This window comes from Echinops telfairi, unplaced genomic scaffold (assembly GCF_000313985.2).
Source record: "Echinops telfairi isolate 266 unplaced genomic scaffold, ASM31398v2 ScPeMD7_4225;HRSCAF=4972, whole genome shotgun sequence".
NCBI lineage: Eukaryota > Metazoa > Chordata > Mammalia > Afrosoricida > Tenrecidae > Echinops > Echinops telfairi.
This window is the reverse complement of record NW_022108124.1, coordinates 12,303,055-12,323,993: the sequence shown is the minus strand read 5'-3', so window position 1 is coordinate 12,323,993 and position 20,939 is coordinate 12,303,055. Positions and strand designations below refer to the sequence as shown.

The window sequence follows — 20,939 nt, the reverse complement described above, 5'->3', positions numbered from 1 at the left end:
GGCGGCGGTAGAGAGGAGTAGCCAGGGCCCGTAGATACTTAGATGGAGTTAATACAAATTTCAGGAAGTGGATTGAGGTGGAGGAAAGAAACAGTAAAGATGGATCTCAGGTTTTGATAGTACATGAGTAGAAAAAAACCCTCATTACTTTCTTATCTTGGTTTGGTTGAAGTCGGCCTGGAGATCTCAGGGACTCAAAATTTCAGTGGTTCATTGTGACTTGGAGACTGCGTCCAGTTTTTTTGTTGCCATCACCATGCCACAAATCGAACACTATAAATGCTATGGGTATCATTTGGATTACCATGCGAAAAAGAGAAGAGTCGAGAGGCTCATGCATGTTCAAAAAATGGCAAAAGAGATCATTGGTCTGAAGGGCCAAGCTCTACTATAAGCAGCGTCATGTTGAGAAAATACAAATGAAAAAGACTATCAAGATGCATCAAACAAAAAGAATGATGAGAAGATTCCACAAGATGCAGTGCCTGCCTACCTGCTGGACAGAGTGACAGTCCTGAGTTAAAGAGCTATCCATTATGATTAAACAAAAACTAAAAGACAAAGTGGGAAAATGGGAAGCCCCTCTCTCTGCCCGAAGTCCATGCCTAGGGGGAAACTGAAGAAGTAAAGGTTATTTGCACAGGAAGAACAGGAAAGAGAGAAGGATGGTTACTAAAGTCTGCTTTGTTGGAGGTTGCTTTACTTGAAACAATTGAAATGTGAAAGATTCATCAGACCGATGGACTTGTGTTTCAAGAACGTCCCTGTTACCCTGAATTTAGAGCCACTTCTTGCTTAGCAATACTTGGTGTAAAGAAGAACCCCTGTCACCACTGTGTGCAACGGTGGCGTTAATACCAAAGGTACTGCCATTGAAGTGCATGAGTTAGCTGGGTCTTGCGACACAAGGTGATTTGAGGGAAATAACTCGGGTTGGCAACAATCCTGAAAAATGATAGGTGCATAGTTGCAGTTTTACTGGTTTGATGGCAGTTTCATGCATGACTTCTCTTTATTTCTGAAGAAGACAAAGCAATCAGGAAAGCCACCATTATTACCCTGTGTTTCTGAGTCCCACCCAACAATTTACATGTCTCAAGTAAACCAGAGAACTACTTATAAGAAAAACAAACCATTAAAATGACCCCATTGTAAAAGAAACAAAAACCCCTCACTGCTGTCAAGTCAACGCTGACTCCCCCTGACCGTACAGGACAGGGTAAGCCTGCCCCAGTGAGCTTCTAAGGCTTGTCCCCAGGGCTCCTTTACATGAAGGTAGCTGACTGAGGTGTAGAGGAGGGAGATAGATAATGACTACATTTTGAGTGTTTAAGGAGCCCTGGTTGCAGTCTCAGGTGATGATGGAACTGGTGACAGCAAGATCCTCTGGCTCAAACTCCCCAGCCACTCCGAGAGAGACAAATGACACTATCGGCTCTTGAAGATTAATAGCCCTGTAAACCCCATACGTGATCGCAATGAGGTACAGTCCACTGGATGGCAGAGGGTTTTTTTTTGTTTGTTTGTTTTGAATGTTTATTTCTTGTCAGATAAATGTTCTGACTACTTTAGATACATTGTTATTTTTATAATACTCCTATAGATTGAGTATTTCTATATTTTATAGACGAAGCTGGCGTTAGACTGAGTGGTTTTCTTTGGCCCCATGTTAAGAACAATGGATAATTATGAGTTTTATAAATCTAGGTATAAAAGTGTAGAGCTTTTAATGCATGTTGCCCAATGATCATTTGTTTTCTCTTATTTTGCTCTCAAAATTTCTTTCAGCCAACGTTTAAAAGACTCAACTATGGCCGACAACAGTTTATTAGCATCTAATGGGAGGACTAGCTTGGCTGACTCTTCAATTTTTGATTCTAAAATTACCGAAACATCCAAGGAAAACTTATTTATTGGATCAGCATATGTTGAAGGTAAACTTATGCCTTAAAATATGGATCTTTCAGAATATATAAACTGGAAATTGACTAAAGATTTTCCTGTAATGCCAACTAGGGTATAGGTACGTAAGCATTTAATAGACTACACAATGAAGATTTTTTTATTCTCATTTGGATTAATGCTTCTCTTTGAAGACAGAGGCAGTTTGTCAGTAGATTTTGCTTTTTCTGAATGTAGGGGTAAACATTTCTGCATATACCTGCCAGTAACTTTGTAAACTAGGCTTCATTCATTGTAAGTAGTGAGGTGGAGAACCACTTCTTTTCTTACCCCCTTATGAGTGGGCCTTTTCAAAAGTAAGCACTCTTGACTCCGGAGTGTCACTATGCATTGTTGTGAATGATTTATTTATTTTTGGTTAGAAAGCTAATCCTTGTATATCCCACTATAATACCTAGAGTAAATAAAAAAATATTGCTACTAGGGTTCGAATTCATACAGGCACAGGTTTATTCCAAACATAATGTGTTAAACATGTCTGCAATCTGAATGATTGCAGTCAAGGTCTGTCAGCAGCACGCTTATTCTTGGTAGGGTGCCTTGAAAAAAATGGAATCAAACTAGTTACCTTCAAAGGAGATCTGCTACACCAGTTCAATTCAAAGCAGAGATCAGCTCAGGAGACTATGGAGACTTTTTTTTTCCCCATTAAGCAATTCTTTTTTATTTTTTTAATCGTTTTAGTAGGGGCTCATACAACTCTATCACAATCCATACATCAATTGTGGAAAACGCATTTGTACATTCATTGCCCTCATCATTCTCAAAACATTTGCTCTCCACTTAAGCCCCCGCCCTGCATTAGGTCCTCATTTTTCCGCTCCCCTCTCCCTCATGAGCCCTTGATAATATTACATTTTTATTTTGTCATATCTTGCCCTGTCCGACATCTATGGAGACTTTTTTGGGTTCCAAGTGGGTAATCTTGATAATTTTCTTGAATAACACGGGAATTACAGAGCTGATTATACAGTTTTAGGAAAGTGGAAAACGACACTGGTGAGAAAAAGGCAAGGAAAGTTGGGCTGAAGATTTTTTTTTTCCCATCATGAGAATATATCTGTTTACTCAAGGTAGCAAGGACTGTCTTAGGAGAATCTTGTTCGGAAACCTTATCCCATCTACCACACAGCCCAGATCTTGCCTTTCAGATTTCTTTTTGTTCTCCAAACTCAAAGGACATTTAAGAAGAATACAATTTGAGTCTAAGAAATGCCCAAACTGCCATTTTGTCCTGACATAAATCAAAGAGCCCAGAATTCTTTTTCTTTCTTTTTGAACAGTTTTATTGGCACCTAATCCACATAGCATACAATTCAATAGTTCAATCATAGGAAGAGAATTATACAACCATTACCACAATCCATTTTGAACAGTTCCCCCACCCTTAGTTAAATCACCTTTAAAATGAGTTGTGTAATCACAGTCAGTTCTAGTGCTGCCTCCACCCTCCTGCCTTCATTGTTTACTCCCGAAATCCCCTTATCCTCCCTATCTTCCGCCCCCCTCCCTTATACCCCCTAGAAACCCTCCCATCAGTTATTATCTATGTATAGTAACTCCTTCAACCACAGAATTCCTTGGAGAATTAGAGACTCTGAAACATTGCCTTCAGAAGTATACAGACGAAGGATATGTTAAGAAATATAGTGTCACATCTTGATATTTTTACTTAATAAAGATTTCTATGATTTTGTAAGCAGTGGGGGAATCTTGCGAAGGGACATTTGGATATTTATAACAACATTCTTGGGCCATACAAAATTATCAACTTATTTGGTCAAGCATTTAATTCCCTCACCCCTAATGGGATGACTGGAACTGATGAGGTGTGTGATTTCTTGGACCCTATAGAATCCATGGGCTGAATATTCCTCACCCCTGCTCTAAAGTAATATAGGGCCAAATATTTTTCTTCTAAGTAGGAAACTAAGTCAACTTTGAGGAATTTTAGAAAGCAATCTTAAAGATAGATGCTATGCTATATAAGACCAGAAAAGGGATTAGGAATTACTTGATTTAATATTAATAGTTCACAAACATATTTAAATTTTAACAGAAGAAATGCCTCAGATTGAAACACGGGTGATACTGGTTCAAGAAGCTGGAAAGCAAGAAGACCTTACAAAGGCCATTCAGGTATGGAGTTTTGGTTTTAAGTTAAAAATATATATTTTTCTTTTAAACGTATTTGTCTTCCATCACTAAATAAGTTTTAGGTTCCTTAATCTCATACTTAAGTCTCTTTCCACAGACTATTAAAATAATGGAAGTCCCTGTTATAAAGATAAAAGAAAGTCCTGGAAAATCGGATGAAAAATTAATTAAAAGTATTATTAATATGGTAGGTCAAGCATCTCATTGCATGTGGCATGCGGCACCTCTCTTAATTATATTATTACACTTCATGGTGAATGGATCTAAATGATCACAAAAGTGTATTTTGTGCACTAACATTCTTTTGAATAGAAATTATGATTGTTTAACAATTTGGGTATATCTGAAACCTAAGACTAGCATATATTATAATTTATATTTATAAGTATATGTGCTCTTTAAGCGCTTTACTATCTTTTTTCTCATTAACTTGTGTAGTATAAATTCTTAATCTATTTCCAAAGTTAAAAATCAAAATTGACCATCATTAGGTATTTTGTGTCAGCATATTGCAGAATCTACTTATTTCTTTATACCAGTCTTGCAAATAAAATCCAAATAATTTATTGGTCCATTAAGGATTTTCTTTTAAATGGTTTATTCTTTTATACACAGGATCATGTAAGTACTTAAGTATCGTATCTTCATTCTTCGTTGATATATACTATAATGTTAATATAGTCACCACCTTTTTATAGCGTATGCTTGTCAAGCCTGTAGCCACCTACAACACATTCCACATTGCTCCAGTTCCCTCATGAATAATTAAATGATTACCTTAATCTATATCTTTTTCAAAATAGTAAGTGCTATGTTTATGTTCCTTGTTTTTCTTAAGGTAGTAAATTTATGTGAATGACATCTTTCTTCGTTAGAAGAAATAAAAGTGGATATAATTTAAGTATTGCCAAAATGAATGTACTTAAATATTTCAATAAATTTCTATGCATACTAAATGATTTACATAAGTCGAAAGTGTATGTCTTTATAAACTTTCCAAATTTAAGATCTTAATATAGATGAAGAAATATATAAATAAATATAAATTTAAAAAATTAAAGACAAATATTTAGTGTGATGCTAATTATTGTATAATTTAAAACTTAAGTTCTATATAAATATAAAGTATTTAAAATTTTGATTTTAAATAATGTCTAATTAAATCTTCAGCCTTAGAGTTACATGTTAATATCTATACTATAAAACTAATTTTTATTTCTAATAACTACCATGAAAAAAATCAAGGAAATTAAAGTACCCTTTGTAAAGATGGAATCAGTGGAAGAATTTGAATGTTTGGATTCTCCAGAATTTGAAAATGTATTCATAGTCATGGACTTTCAGGATCCTGTCTTTAATCACCTACATAAAGCTGATTGCAGAATTATTGGACCACCAGTTATATTAAATTGTGCACAAAAAGGAGAGGTAAGAAATAATTTATTTTGATAAATAAGTCATTTATTTTGACTTTTCAAAGTTACATCTTTGTGAATTTCATAAAATTTGTTTTAAAATGACATTACTTTGTTTTTTACATTATTTTTTTGAATCTGAAGTATTTAGAGTAGAAATAGTACTGACTACTGTAATCTAAATCTTTATTCTTATTGTAATGTTTACTATTGGGGAAAACCTAAGGACTTTGAAAATTATAATGCACTTACCTGCTATTTATTTAAACATACCTTTAAACTTTATCAAGAAACCCTGGTGTCATAGAAGGTTATGTGTTGTGCTGCTAATCGCAAGGTTAGCAATTTGAATCCAGCAACCGTTCATAGGAGAAAGATGAGGATTTTTGTTGCCTGAAATTAACAGGCTTGGAAAGCCCACAAGGGCAGTTCTGCTCTGTCTGTGGGGTCACTAGGAGTAAGAATTGACTCAAGGGCCATGAGTTTACTCAGTTTTTAAACCTCTTTCAATAACCTAAATTGGGAGCACTTAAAAAAGTCTATAGTATCTAAAACCTTTGCTTGTAGTAAATATTTAAATGGAACAAATAATATTTAAATTGGAATAAAAATTTTGATATAAATATCTTATTTCTGTTAAATTTGCCAGTAATAAACTGATTACCTGAATATAAGGTATGAGTTGTAAATTATGTACCTATGTATATGCTATGGGATAATACTTTGTAAAACTTTATGCTGTTTTGCTATTTTTCGTTGTATATTTTAAAATGTTAGTAAATCTTTGGCAAGGGCAGATATATTTAGCTCAGGAAAAATGCATTCTGTTGTTTATACACAAAACTGACAGATTTAAAATTGTGTGTTTCAGCCATTGCCTTTTTCATATCGCCCACTCTATTGTACAAGTATGATGAATCTGGTGCTTTGCTTTACTGGGTTTAGGAAGAAAGAAGAACTAGTAAGTATTTCAAAACGTTCTATTAAACTAATATTTGGCAACAAAATAAAATTGACAATATTTTAAAACATAATTTTAGTTGTATCTTGTTTTTGTTTGAAAATATTGAAGGAGAAAATATTCTAGATATACATACCAGTTAATGAATTGGAAAAAAAAAGGTATATAGAGTATCATGTTTCAGTGATGATGACTGGCATCTGTGTTATTTTATTTTTTAATGAAAGGTTAGAAATTGTGTGGTTGTGTTTACACATTGTTTGCACAATTTGGTTAGGTGGCAGCAGCAGCGATAACGAAGGGCCTCATACACAGAAACGTGAAGTGTATGGTGCTAACTGAAAGAGAAGTTAGGGGACGAATGTTTACATGTGCGAAGAGTTTTGATATAGTTCAACCTGATATAAGTAAAAGTAATATATGTAGACAGTACAAAAGTCAATTATCTAGTAACTTTAGTTTTTATGAAGAACTTTTCTAAGCTTACCTCTCTTATTTTGCTTGTGTTAGTACAACAAATGAATTTTTCCTTTATTATTTTGAGATAAAATAGGAGATATTCAGTAAATCCTTAAATGAATTGCAAATGTTTTAAATAAATGTCTTCAAATTAACAATGAAGTCACTGTTACCTGGTTTGTTTGTTTTGTTTTTGAGGTCAGATTGGTGACGCTGGTCCATCATATGGGTGGAGTTATTCGAAAAGATTTTAATTCAAAAGTTACACATTTGGTGGCAAATTGTACACAAGGAGAAAAGTTTAGGGTATGTATGTATTTTTATGTTTCAATAACGCATTAACGTGGGATGGGTTAGATAATAGGAATCTATCTCTCCCACAGTTGGGATCAGAAATTACAATTTGGTATGATTGGCACCTTGGTAGTGTGGCTGGTTACACATTAGCCTGCTAATCACAAGGTTGTGAGCTGCTCCGGGAGACAAAAATGAGGCTTTCTGCTCCCATACAGATTTACAGCCTTGGAAACACCAGGGACAATTGTATTCTGCTTACTGGGGTTGCTATGAGTAGTAATAGACTTAATGGTAGTGAGATTTCTAAAAAAAATTTTTTTACAGCTTTTATTGCAGTCCTTGGATTATGAGTATCTTAAATACAGCTCCTACTTGCTCATTAAGCAGGGTTTGAACTGATTTAAGTTGTGCTGTAATGACTGTTAAAGCTAAATAGGAATAGACTTGAATCATTACAATTTGGGTGATTTGTGACGAGGGGGATGAATTACAAGCTGGACGTCTAGAACAGGAGACGTAGAATAGGGACAGTGAGCACTTGCACACCACGTTTTTGTGTGGTTCGGTTGGCTGTCGTTTCTGAGTGGGGCAGCACTTTGTCTCAAAATCTGCTCTATGTTCATATAAATTTGCCCTAACTGAAATGATTGAACCTAACCCTACTTGCAAGAAATTCATTGTCACAATCACTTGCATAACAACATAACAACACCGAGCATTTTCTGACACTAAAAAGTAAGGCTAAATAAGGATGTTATGTACCATTCTGAGCTGACACAAATCCTTCAATATACAGGAATGCATTAGTTTGTAACCCAAGGGTTGCCTGTAGTAAAATATTTAAATCCTGGGAGTGTGGTTCTTCAGATTTGAACAGGGTCTTGAACCAGCTTTGTGAATCATGATTGATGAAACAAACCAGAATGCATTCGAATTTGTAAAATTGTGGGTGTGTTGGTATGATAAACAGATGGAAAAATTGCAAGTCAGTGCCATACTACCGTTTCCTCAAAAGTAAGACATCCCTCAAAGATAAGACTTACTTACAGTTTTGCCTCCTGCTGAAATATAAGGCATTCCCCCGAAAATAAGACCTCCCTGAAAATAAGGCCCCCACAGACTACTGTAACTCTGGACCTTAGCAGCGGGCGCCACTGTGCAGCTCACCATTGGCCACAGCGCAGCCGGAACAGACAGGAATGCGAGGTCTCTTAATAAAACAAGTAACAATAAATGTGTACCGTATTCTTCTTCATGGAAAAAATAAGACATCCCCTGAAAATAAGACCTAGCGCATCTTTGGGAGCAAAAATTAATATAAGACACTGTCTTATTTTCGGGGAAACAGGGTAGAAACATAATCTCCTTTAAAAAAAAAAGGGTAGACTCTGTTGCATAGCAACCAATGGCTCAGTCAGAAACAGTGGTCCCCAGCTCAATGATAATGGCTGGCCATGTAGCTTTGACTGTGTGTTATTTTCCGCAGTCCTAACATAGTCTCTCAAGCCAGGCTCTCAAAAAGGTCTTCCCTTGTCCCCCATTTCAGGACTTCAACCCATAATTCTGTTTCAGTTGTTTTTTGCTTAGTTGGTTCTGCCTGAACCAGTTAGAACAGGTTCAGAGGCTTTCTTTTTAAGGAGGTCATAGAATGTGAGATAGGTTCTGAAAAACAAGTAGAATTGTAGAATTATTGCAGTTAGGTTAATATTAATAGCAAGAATTCCATGACTTGTTGAATAAGGGGGCCAGATGGTAATGAGAGCAGATATTTTACTCTGACTAGGTATTCTTTAAAAGACCTGAGCTGTGTTTTTAGAAAGTATTTCTATGAGTTGTCTTCATGAAAATTAAAAAAAATAAAAGAACATTGATTAAGATTGAAATCTAGATAGTTTATAAATTGATATTTTGTCATATCTTGCCCTGTCCGACGTCTCCCTTCACCCACTTTTCGGTTGTCTGTCCCCCAGGGAGGAGGTCACATATAGTTCCTTGTAATCGGTTCCCTCTTTCCTACCCATTCTCCCTTTACCCTCCCTGTTTTGCCACTCACCCCACTGGTCCTGTAGGGCTCATCTGCCCTGGATTCCCTGGATTTTAAGTTCCTATCTGTACCAGTGTACATCCTCTGGTCTAGCCAGACTTGCAAGGTCGAATTCGAGTCATGGTAGTGGGAGCGGGGAGGAAACATTTAGGAATTAGAGGAAAGTTGTATTTTTCATCATTGTTACATCGCACCCTGACTGGCTCATCTCCTCCCCTAGACCCCTCTGCAAGGGAATCTTCAGTAGCCTACTAATGGGCTTTGGATCTCCACTCCAGGCTCATGAGGGAGGGGGGAGCGGGGAGGGAGGGGAAAAATGAGAACCTAATGTCGGGGGTTTAAGTGGAGAGAAAATGTTTTGAGAATGATGTACAAATGCGCTTTACACAATTGATGTGTGTATGGATTGCGATAACAGTTGTATGAGGCCCTAATAAAAAGTTAAAAAAAAAAAGATTGAAATTTAAATTTAAGATTACACTTAGAATTTTAGGAAGAGTTTACCACTTTATTCTGCCCTCCTTCACAAACTATTTATATAGCAAATAGAACTTTTAGGGGAATACTGAACTCCTGGGATTATTTTTAACCAACCCCAAATCTAAGTTGTTAGTGACTTAATTAGATATTTATCTGTAGTGTTGTCTTTGAGTCAATACTTTCAAGGAAGAAAGCATCAAGAAAAACTAGGAACTTTGTTAACGTCAGATATGTATTTAAAATAAGGGAACAGTTTGAAAATCTTGGAACTTTGATTTTTCTTGTACATTTTAAGTTTTATTGTCATTTAATTCATATATATTAATATAATTCAATGGCTTAAGGCAACTTTAAAAAATTATTTTAATCTTAGTTTTTCTAATTGTTAATTTTTCTTATAAATCAGGCATGATGATCTAAAACTTCAAGATATATAGGTATCTATGTATAATAACATACCTATATGTTATTCTAAAACTAATGTTTCTTAAAATTTCTATGAATGCAATTATTTAACATCGTAATGTTTGTAATTTTAGGTTGCTGTGAGCTTGGGTACACCGATTATGAAGCCTGAATGGATTTATAAAGCTTGGGAAAGGAGAAATGAACAGTAAGTATTAAGACATTCAGTTATTATGTGAATTAAACAGTGGTGTGTTTTAGAGATAAGTTCATATATCAAAATTTTAAATTCATAGATTATATAGGAAGAAAATGAATTCAGTCTTTGGGTAGACTAGGTAATAAATTCCAGGAGATGTACTACAAAGCTTATTGAAAATTGAAGTTTACTGACATCTGTGGTACATGTGCATTATGCTTTATGAGATCAATCTTAACTAGATACTGGCTGTTTCATAAAGCATAATGTACACGCACCACAGATGTCAGTGAACTTTTTATATTTGGTTGCATTTTAATTGGTTGTTGTTTCCAACACATGATTCCTTGATATTTCTCTTCATTGTAATTTAAGATCTCATAACTGTAAACCCAAAAAGTACCATATTGCCATTTAGTTCAACCTGACTCATCGTGACCCTATCAGACAGAGTAGAACTGTCTCTGTGAGTTTCGAAGGTGTAAATTTTTGTGGGAGAGGAAAGCCTCATCTTTCTCCCAAGGAGTGGCTGGTGGTTTCAAACTGCCAACCACATGGTAATCCAGTTCGCCATAAACCAGGGGTGCCTACTAAAATTCAAGATTTGAACATTTATGTAAAGAATATCTATGAGTGGATGAAATGTCAATAAAACTATTAAAGGCAAAAGAATAGATGGCTGAATTTTTTCAGAAGTTTCTTCTGGGAGGGCTTGAGAACAGTCAGCTTTTCCTTTTAGTGAGGATTATTTTCCAGATAAGGAAAATATTTTCAATAAGTGAAATATGGTAGGATCCTTGGGAATTACTATACCTTTGTAAAATCATTTACCTAACTTCCTTGAATTCAAGTTTAACTTGCTTTACAAGAGTGTATTTTTTTCCTCAAGGGATTTTTGTGCAGCAGTTGATAACTTTAAAAATGAATATAAAGTTCCTCCATTTCAAGATTGCATTTTAAGTTTCTTGGGATTTTCAAATGAAGAGAAAATCAATATGGAAGAAATGACTGAAATGCAAGGTAGAATTTATCATAATTTAGAAGTCATATAATTTATCCACTAGGCCAATTTAATAATTTCCTTGTGAATTTGACCCATTAAAATTTGGATTTGGAGGTAGCTAGCATATTTCACTTATGTTCGCATGCCTTCCGCTGTAGGAGGCAACCATTTACCAGTTGGAGATGAAAGATGCACTCACCTTATAGTTGAAGAGAATGTAGTAAAAGAACTTCCGTTTGAACCTTCAGAGAAACTTTACGTTGTTAAGCAAGAAGTGAGTAATTCTAAAACTAGATATATGTTTTTAAAACATTATTTATAGCTTTTTTTATATGGCAGAATTTAAATTTTTAATGAAATTGTTCTTTCTCTACTAGTGGTTTTGGGGAAGCATTCAAATGGATGCCCGAGCTGGAGAAACTATGTATTTGTATGAAAAGGTATGCATTTTCTACCCTTAATATTAGTTCTGTGAACTGAATTATAAAAAGATAATATTTTCTACACAGAGGTAGAGAGCATGACATAATTAACATTTATGACATCTTTTAATTCATGTTCAGTCTCAGAATTAAAAAAATAATTTTTGCATGTAAGTAATATTTACAGCCTAAGTAGACTTACGTGAACCTGTTCAATATGATAAGACAGAGTGGGACTGCTCAAAGGGCTGGAAACCTTGCTGAAGCCGACTGCCGCATTTTCTCATGGAGTAGCTGGTAGGTTCGAACTACGAACCACTGTGACCACTACAGTCCAAACCAGTGCCTTGGATGCTGACTCATAGTGACTCATGGGATAAGCAGAGTGCCTTTCTGTTCTTCAGCAGTGCAGCTGGTAGGTTAGAATTGCCAATCTTGTGATTAGCAGCCTAACACTTTTACCAGAACTCCATAGCTAGCTTACTATTTGCTAATGTATTTTAGGTAACTTCATTCATTTTGTGAAATTAAAGCAGGAATGAAGAGTAAATAATTATTAACAGAATGCAATAAGGGCATTCACAGCAGGTCAGAGAGTTGGAGAGAGGCATGGAAGTTTTAAGGAGGACGATAAGGTCGCTGTGAGTCGGCATTGGCTCGATGGCAGTGAGTTGAGTTTAAAGTAGTAGGTACTTTAGTATGGCTTCTGAAGGGAGAGGGTAAAATAGAAGACAAACAGATAAAGCTTAAAGGGACAAAATTAAGAAGTTATCTATTACTGTTTGCATTTTATCCTTTAATTGCTGAGAAGCCACTTAAGGCTTTTAAGGGGAGTGATGTCATTAAAAGGACGACCTTAGTAGTAGAATGTAGACAAAGGAAATGTAGCCTTTATATTGGATCTTGGTGAGGAGAGGCATATTCATGGAATAAGGAATAGGAATAGGCTTTAAGAGACCATTATTTCAACTTGAGATTTAATACAATGTGTAGAGTAGGATATCAAGGATGAAATACAGCTTGATGATGTATTCACAAAATCTAAAAAAGGTGCCATGTGCTCTTCCAGACTGCCCTTTTTTGAATGTAACATTTTAACACAGTTGAAAGTGTACTTTACAATTAGGGAGACAGCTCTTAAAAGTATGTGTTAATAAATCTTGGAGAGCATGTCAAGACACTGCAAAATGCTGGGGATGAAGTGAACAAGATAAATCTACATGGTCCCTGCCCTTGTGGAGTTCATAGTACAGTAGGCAGTGAACTAGTGCACAGATAACGACGATAGTGCTGTGAAGAATGTGAACGAGGTGCTTGGGGTTAGGCAATTATCGATAGGTTCTCTAAACTAGTTTTATGAAGCTTCTGAATTGTCTGGCAGTGTTGGGTTTTAAATTATGGTGCAAATTTCAGGTTTTGTTAGACACAAAAGCATATTTTTCTCTTGTTTCTATCTCATTAAAGAATCATAGAAGTAAAATTGAGTTTTTGTGTTTTTGATTGCAGGCTAATACTCCTGAGCTCAAGAAATCAGTGTCCCTCCTGTCTCTAAATACCCCAAACAGCAATCGTAAAAGACGCCGTTTAAAAGATACGCTTGCTCAGCTGTCAAGAGAGACAGACATGTCCCCTTTCCCTCCTCGTAAACGCCCATCTGCTGAACATTCCGTTTCTATTGGATCACTTCTAGATACTTCCAATACACCAGATTCAAGCCTAAATTATGGAGGTAATTCACATTTCAGAAAAGTTGATATTTAAAATTTAACGGCATGAAATGATCGTTGATAGAGAAAATTCTCTATAGTGACTGAAAAATTGTTAATTGTCTTTGTTCTGAGAAGAAAGACTCATGAAAAGTTAAGAATAACGATGCTTCCATTTAATGACTGCTTGCAATATGCTACATGATTTTTATACTGTTTATTAAGTAGGTTTTATTTTCCTTATTTTAGGTCCGTGTAGACTGAGCTACATGGGCATTAATTGTAAATGTATAGAGTTTGAATATGCACTTTACAGCCTGAAAGGAAGAAAAGGAAAAAAGATTGTGAAGTAGTAGGAATAGCAAAAGATCATTAAAAGACAGGAACAAAAGAAAAGATCAGCATGGATGTCAGAAGAGACTCTGAAACTTGTTCTAAATCCTAGAGTAACTAAGGCAAAAGGGAGAAATGAGGTAAAAAAGCTGAATAGAAAACTTTAAAGTACAACTCGAGAAGACAAAGTTAAATATTCTCATGAAATGTGCAAAGTCAGAAAACAGAAATGGAAGAACATGCTAAGCATATCTTAAACTGAAAGAACTGATGAAAAAAATTCAAGCCTCAAGTTGGAATAATAAAAAAAATTCCATAAACAAAAATATTGATCGATGGCAGGAAGCATCAAAAGAAGGAGGAAAGAAGACAGTTCATGTACCAAAAAGAATTAGTTGACATCCAACCATTTCAAAAGGTAGCATATTATGAGGAACCAAGTACTAAAGAAGTTCAGGCTGCACTGAAAGTATTAATAAGTAATAATAAAAAGGTATTAATAAGTAATAATAAAATGTATTATTATTAAGAACCAAGTACTAAAGGAAGAAGTTCAGGCTGCACTGAAAGTATTAGCTTTCTAACTTCTGGTGATTCCTGGCAATCTTCAGCATTCCTTAGATTATAAATACATCACTCCAATCTCTGCCTCTGTCATCACATGGATGCCTCCCACCTATATTTCTTTCTATATATCTTATTTTTATATAAGGATTCCAGTCATTGCATTAGGGTCTACACTAGTGCAATATGACCTCATAGTAACTAATAGCATCTTTAAAGACTTTGCTTCTAAACAGACTCACATTTGCAGGTTCTTCCTGTTAGAATTTAAGTATATCTTTTTAGTGGACAAAATTCGATGGAAAGATGAACTTCCTGGGATTAGGACCATAGTCTTGGGACACCAAGTTCAGTTGGCATAGCACAGTTCACAAAAGCACTATTGGACATCCTATTTCGGTGAGGAGTCTCAAAGGCTTGCGAGGCACCCTCTCATGTGCAGCTATTGGTTTTTCCCTTTCTGGAGTAAAGAAGAGTGAGGAAAATCAAAGATACATGGAAACCATGAGTGCAGAGGACTGATGCATCATGGGAACCCCAGCCTCTTCAATGATGGGACTAGATGGTGCTCGGCTCCCACTGCTGACCGCTCTGAAAGGGACTGTAGTCAATGTTCTCTAACAAAACATATGAGTTGTTGAAATCAAAACCAATTTGCTATGTAAAATTTCACCCAAATTACAACAATTAAAAAAGAATGATCTTGACATTCTATAGATTAGTAATGCCTATCAATTTGTACTTAGTGGTATTTTTTTGGTGATCATATTTTACTGACCTTATGAGAAATTTTACATCAATAAGAATTTATTTGGTGGTATTTTTAGATACATATTTTAAACCACTCAAATCATATTTAGGCTTGAAGGATAAAGGATATGGAAAGATTTTGTTTGTTTTTGTAAGGGAACATACTATATATATTACACAAAATGAAATCAATAATATTCTGCTAATATTCAATAGTATATTTGTAAGTATCCCTCCCTGTTAATTTCTTTAAAATTTGGTGCACATATCTGGCTTCCATTTATTTTTCTTCTCTTACCTTTCAGAAACACCGAAGTCTTGTTCTAAGTCTTCTAAAACTTCCACTCCAGTTCCTCCCAAGCAGCCAGCGAGGTGGCAAGTTGCAAAAGAGCTCTATCAGACTGAGAGTAATTATGTAACTATCTTGGCAACAATTATTCAGGTAAGTGTGAGTGTAGTTTCAAAGTGATCTCTAATATTCCTGAGTAAAACTATGGAAACATTTTATTTTTAACCAAAAAACATAAGCATAGCATTTGAACATATAAGGGTGCATCAAAAAATTGATGGAATTTAAAGATCGTAGGAGTTTTCCGCAAACAGTGAAGTGCCCTCATAGCTATTAAACATGAAATGTATGACTAAAACAGCTGTTAAAGGAATGGCATAATTGTATTAATACCTTATTCATCAACTTGTTTTAGGCAATAAGGTATGATATAAACAATACCATTTTTATTATAATGATTTTTAAGACAGAGCAATCCTCAGTAGATGATCACTGTTTAATTCAGAATATTGCAAATTCTCTTGCATTTACTTTTGGAGGTGGTAGATACTTTATCTGAAATAGTGTTTTCGAATGAGAGCTTTATTGAGTACTATATGTATGTGAAGAATATTGTCTAAACAATGGCAACGAAGCATAACTATGGATGTTTGTGACTTTCTAGTAACTTGTCAGGTTTTCTTAAAATTATTTTTAGGCATTATCACCATTAGCCTACTGATTATCAGCATTAACGCTTACTTTAACATTTCTGAACAGTAATTCTAATGGAAATTGCGGAGGACATTAAAGATGAAGTTCGAATTCAAGGTTCTGAAAAACACTATGACGGGATATAAATTTTGTATCTTTAGTAGAAGGAATAAACTTGCTTAAGGCAGTAAAGGAGACAGCGACATAATATCAGGAAAATGAAATTGATTCCAGCAATCATATCTTGGAATAGAAGAATGATTGGAAGCATCTAATTTGGATTTAGTTTTTAATTAGAGTTCAATCTAATAGTCTTTGATTGCTATACCACTAATAGACACATGGATAAAAAAATTGAAATATCTTTCTTAGTGGTCATGAAGAGGTTATTCTTTCTGTATATTTTTTTAGCATTTTATTGTGGTTTGGGTGGAAGTTTACCGAGTGAGCACTCAATGAAACAGCACTCTCACGTCCTTCCTGTTGTAGTTCGAGTGCCTTCCAAACTCAGGGGCTCCTCTTCTGGCACTGTATCAGGCCATGCTCTACTAGCTAGCTTTTCCGAAGTATGCAGCTTCTCTCTTCGTAATCTAATTTTAGTCTGGAGAGTCTGCGGAAACCTGGTCGCCATTGGTGACCCTGCTGGTAGTATTTGGAATTCCAGTATCATAGTAACTGGAAAACCGCTGCAGTATAATAAACTGACCTGCAAATGGTAGACTAAAATCATAGAAACCTTCTTTGAACATGTGTGTCCCTGAAGGCAGTGTTTCCATTCCTAAACCTTCTTCAAAGAGTTCTATGTTCTTTGATTTATGTAAAAATGAAAGTTTAGGCATCTTCCAGGGACACAGATTGTGGTCCTTTGACATGTCCTTGAGTTTTGGCACAATAAGTCTGAAGGTGCATGATCAGGGTTGCAGGGTGGATAGGATAAGGTTTTCCAGTGAGATTCTCATGACAGCCTTTGCTACTTCTGAAGACATAGCAGGTGCGTTTTGATGGAAAATCTTTCTTGCAGCTTTGCTGGCATTTTTCTCAGGCACAGCTTTAAACTTCCTCCTAATATGCCCTCATGATAACCCTTTGTCCAATTGAAATCCCTAAGAACTGCCCCATAAACGGAGCTGAGCTTAACCTTTTGTTTGCATGTAACTGATCTAGCAGATCCTCCCGGAAAACTCTGTTTCGATTAGAATTTATTTTTGAAGGAACCCTGATGAGATCCAGAGAACTTATCTGTTATCCAGACATGAGAAGTGTCTCCATCTAATACTTCTCAGAAGTATTCTGGTTGCCTTTCAAGCCAGATTTGTTCTTCCGGCGGCAGGCAGTCTATGGTACTGTCAATATCCTTCACTAACACTATAATTCCAGTGTGTCAGTTTTCTTCAATATGCAATGTTCAGATTTCAGATGCATATGAAGCAAGTGAGAAAATCATGGTTTGTTTCGGGCTCACCTTGGTCCGCAGAATGATATCTTTGCTGCTTTGATTTCTTGTTAGTTGTTTTTATGTGCATGTAAACGCTATACATTAAAAAGGAAAGTGAGCAAAAATAAAATTCAACGTTAAGAGTTCTACTTTTCTCAAATATATGGTATTTTTCAAATCTGCCCTAAATGAAAGTCATCATCAGCCCTACCAACAAAGATTTATTAAGTTGTGGCCCACATGTGACATTGTGCCTTAAGCTGAAAAACCAGACAGCTGTGTATTATTTGTGAGGGATTACTCCTGTTATGTTCTACCTTGTGAGCAGTTATACAGTCGAAAGTGAAAATGATGACAGTGAATATGCTAATTTTAGGTGTTGCAGGGTTTGGAAATCCGGGCGGAAGAGAAGTCAATCAGCGCAGAGGACAGAGATAGGAGGGAGCAAAGTGACTTTGGGCTCGTTTAGAAGCTTTCCTCTTCGCGGTGTTTCCAGAACCCATCCTTTCATCTTCTTCACTTGTACATACAGCTGTAGAATATAGACTATCACAAGTTAGCTAGAAAAAGGTGTCAAAATTTCTTAAAACTAGTATCAGAGTTTCAACGTATTTCTTTGTAGGAGGAAGAGCTATGAGAAAAAAATCAAAAGGAAAGGAAAGTAAGCCAAATATAAAAAAGCTTAATTTCAATCGAGGCCATTACAATACATTTAGAACTGTAGAAGACCAGGGCACAAAGATTCCTGAAATGACTCAGAAATAATCCAGTTAAGCTGGGGGATCTCTGGAAAGTTAGTGTACATGTAATGTCAAGAGGTCAGTGGATAGCTTATGGGTGATTTGGAGATGATACTTCAGAGTTTTCATAGCCTAATATGTACAGCACAGTAACAAAACATTCACATGACCACTTTTGCTTGTCCAAGGGAGGAGTAACGCTCCCTATGACGTAGTTGAATCTCATCCCTTGACTAAATTAATGCATTATTTGTCTAGTTAAAGGAAACAAGCTTCTTGTAAAGAGATCAGTAATTTCCCTTGGCTTTCAGAACCAGAGAGCTTTATATGGTAAAGGACTCTTGTGATGGTAATAGGGAATTTTTTTCTCTTGGATGACTGGTCAGAACTTGTGGTGACTCTTTGATGTTTGGATGGGAGCAGTTGAGTTCCTCACTTGAAAAATAGCTGGAGCTTGCTAGATCATACACTGAAAGAATAAGAAGAAGGACATTTGTGTTTCCTGCAGTCTGCTGCGTCTGGATAATTCCATGTTCTAAGGACTGAATGCTTTAGAGTCGTAGTTTTAAAATGTTGCCACTTAAATACATCTAGTGGCAGGAGAGAGTAACCTTCTAACTCTAGACCCCTCACTGGGTTTTAAAAGCAAGAATCCTTTAAGCCTATTGCTGTATCTGCGTTTTACTCCATGAAAATAAGATTGCTGCTTTAGAGAATGTTTTTCTCCCCAAGTAAAACTATATTTACCATTTTATAAATTACTTTTGGTAGCACATAAGTATAAATTTGAGGGCCACCTTTAAGGCGCTGAGGTAGTATTCACCAAACGGTAGGGCTGACAGACATTTTAGCAGATGCCGACGTAGGAGTGCGCTGGAGAAAGCAGCAGCATCTTGCCGACCATTGTCCATCCGCCGACAGAATCCACCTAGTTACTGGTTCGTACTTTTTATTGACATTGCTAGAACCTCAAAAAGGTATTTACATGTTGGACTCACAGAGAGCAGTTATCTTCCTTTATTAAACTTTATTAATGAGTGGTTGGGTAGGTAAATGTGTAGAGACTAAAGCTTATTAGTGGTTATGAGTAAAAGTTTAGAAAAAAAGGGACCATTGCTTAAGAAGCTGTAGGTTTCTATTTATGGCGATGGAAACTTTGGCTAACGATTATGCTTGATGGTTGAAGAGCATGATTAATGTAATTGATATCATTAAATTGTTGATATCAATTGAATTGCTGATCGGAACTAAAAAACGTTGAGCTGTTAAATGAGTTTTATATATATTTATAAAAACATATATGAACACACACACTTATAACAGTAAAATATATGAGAAGAAAGTGTACTAAGTGGTAGGGAAGGAAACAAAGTGGCACCTCTGCTCGTGAACACTAAGGAGGCCTCGTGCAGCAGATGTGCCCAAGCAATGCCTTGACTGCTGCTTCTGGGCGTGCTGTTTGTGGTTCCAAGTAGAGCGAAGCCCTTGACAACTTGAATCTTTTCTCCACGAATTATGGTGTTCTGTTGGTCAAGTTGTGAGGATATTTGTTTATGTATAGCATACAGATGCATACAGCATATTGAGTCCATATATATGCATTATATTTATACCTATCATTTTTTTAAATTGCAGATACTACTGCCTTTCCAGTTTTGGTTTTCATGTAAATATTACTGGCATATTGAAATACTGGTGATTTGTGTGTGTGTGTGTGTGTGTGTGTCTGTGTTTGTGTGTACGGTATTGTGTCTTGTGACCATGCTAAACTCATTATAAATGTTTCTCTTATTAGATTGATACAAACAACATGGATAAATTTCAAAATGTAATCATTGACTGAAATATACTAGACAAAGAACAACTATTTGACTTCATTTACATGAAATTCTAGAAAGTGCAAACTATTTAGTAGTGACCGGAAACATAAATCACCAGCCATCTGGGGATACGAGATTGCAGAGGAATAGAGAGAAACTTAGAAGGAGCAGGCAGGTTCAGCTATTTTTGTGGTACTGGGTGTCACTGACATATATATCGGTCAGATTTATCAGATTTATCACACACTTACTCTGTGCGCAGTTTATTGAATGGTTAACAATACCTCAATATTTTATTAGTTTCTAACATAAGATGATTTGTTAATGATGTTTATTTAATGTCTATGTATAATCATAGAAAATGAAGAAAAAAGGATTATCTTAAAATTAATAAGTATGTTTCTGTTATATTTTTTTCCTTTTCCACCAACATCTTGTCTTTCATTACCACTGTCTTAGATTTTTTTTTTCTCTTTCATCACATTCACTTAATGTACCTCCTCCTGTTTTTTAAGTTATTTCAGGTTCCATTAGAAGAAGAAGGACAACGTGGTGGGCCTATCCTTGCACCAGAAGAGATCAAGACTATTTTTGGTAGCATCCCAGATATCTTTGATGTGCACACTAAGATAAAGGTAAATTTGTACATGCTAGATGAACTTGGTAGTAATTCTTTTTGGATTGTGTGTGATTTTTCTCTTTTATACCTACTTAAACTTGTTTTCAAGGCATTTCATATAAGCTAACTATATTTTATATGCAAGACATCTTTTGTTCCTTTCAATCATTTGTCTCTTTACTCTGG

The 20,939-nt window shown here is 35.6% G+C and overlaps 1 protein-coding gene across 2 annotated transcripts in view; it reads left to right on the top strand.

Annotated features, from left to right (window-relative positions):
• The window catches only part of ECT2 (epithelial cell transforming 2), a 62,612-nt gene that overhangs the window by 3,140 nt on the left and 38,533 nt on the right, over nt 1-20,939 (top strand). The window contains exons 2-14 of one of the 2 annotated variants that reach the window (XM_004708581.3): nt 1,789-1,934; nt 4,022-4,101; nt 4,217-4,306; nt 5,365-5,547; nt 6,406-6,495; nt 7,153-7,260; nt 10,315-10,388; nt 11,269-11,399; nt 11,541-11,656; nt 11,760-11,822; nt 13,311-13,533; nt 15,463-15,599; nt 20,650-20,769. In XM_004708581.3, the coding sequence (XP_004708638.1) occupies nt 1,811-1,934; nt 4,022-4,101; nt 4,217-4,306; nt 5,365-5,547; nt 6,406-6,495; nt 7,153-7,260; nt 10,315-10,388; nt 11,269-11,399; nt 11,541-11,656; nt 11,760-11,822; nt 13,311-13,533; nt 15,463-15,599; nt 20,650-20,769 (1,539 nt within the window). In that variant the 5' untranslated portion in view covers nt 1,789-1,810. The remainder of the gene's footprint in view (nt 1-1,788; nt 1,935-4,021; nt 4,102-4,216; nt 4,307-5,364; nt 5,548-6,405; nt 6,496-7,152; nt 7,261-10,314; nt 10,389-11,268; nt 11,400-11,540; nt 11,657-11,759; nt 11,823-13,310; nt 13,534-15,462; nt 15,600-20,649; nt 20,770-20,939) is intronic. The other variant, XM_004708582.2, reaches the window with a different exon arrangement.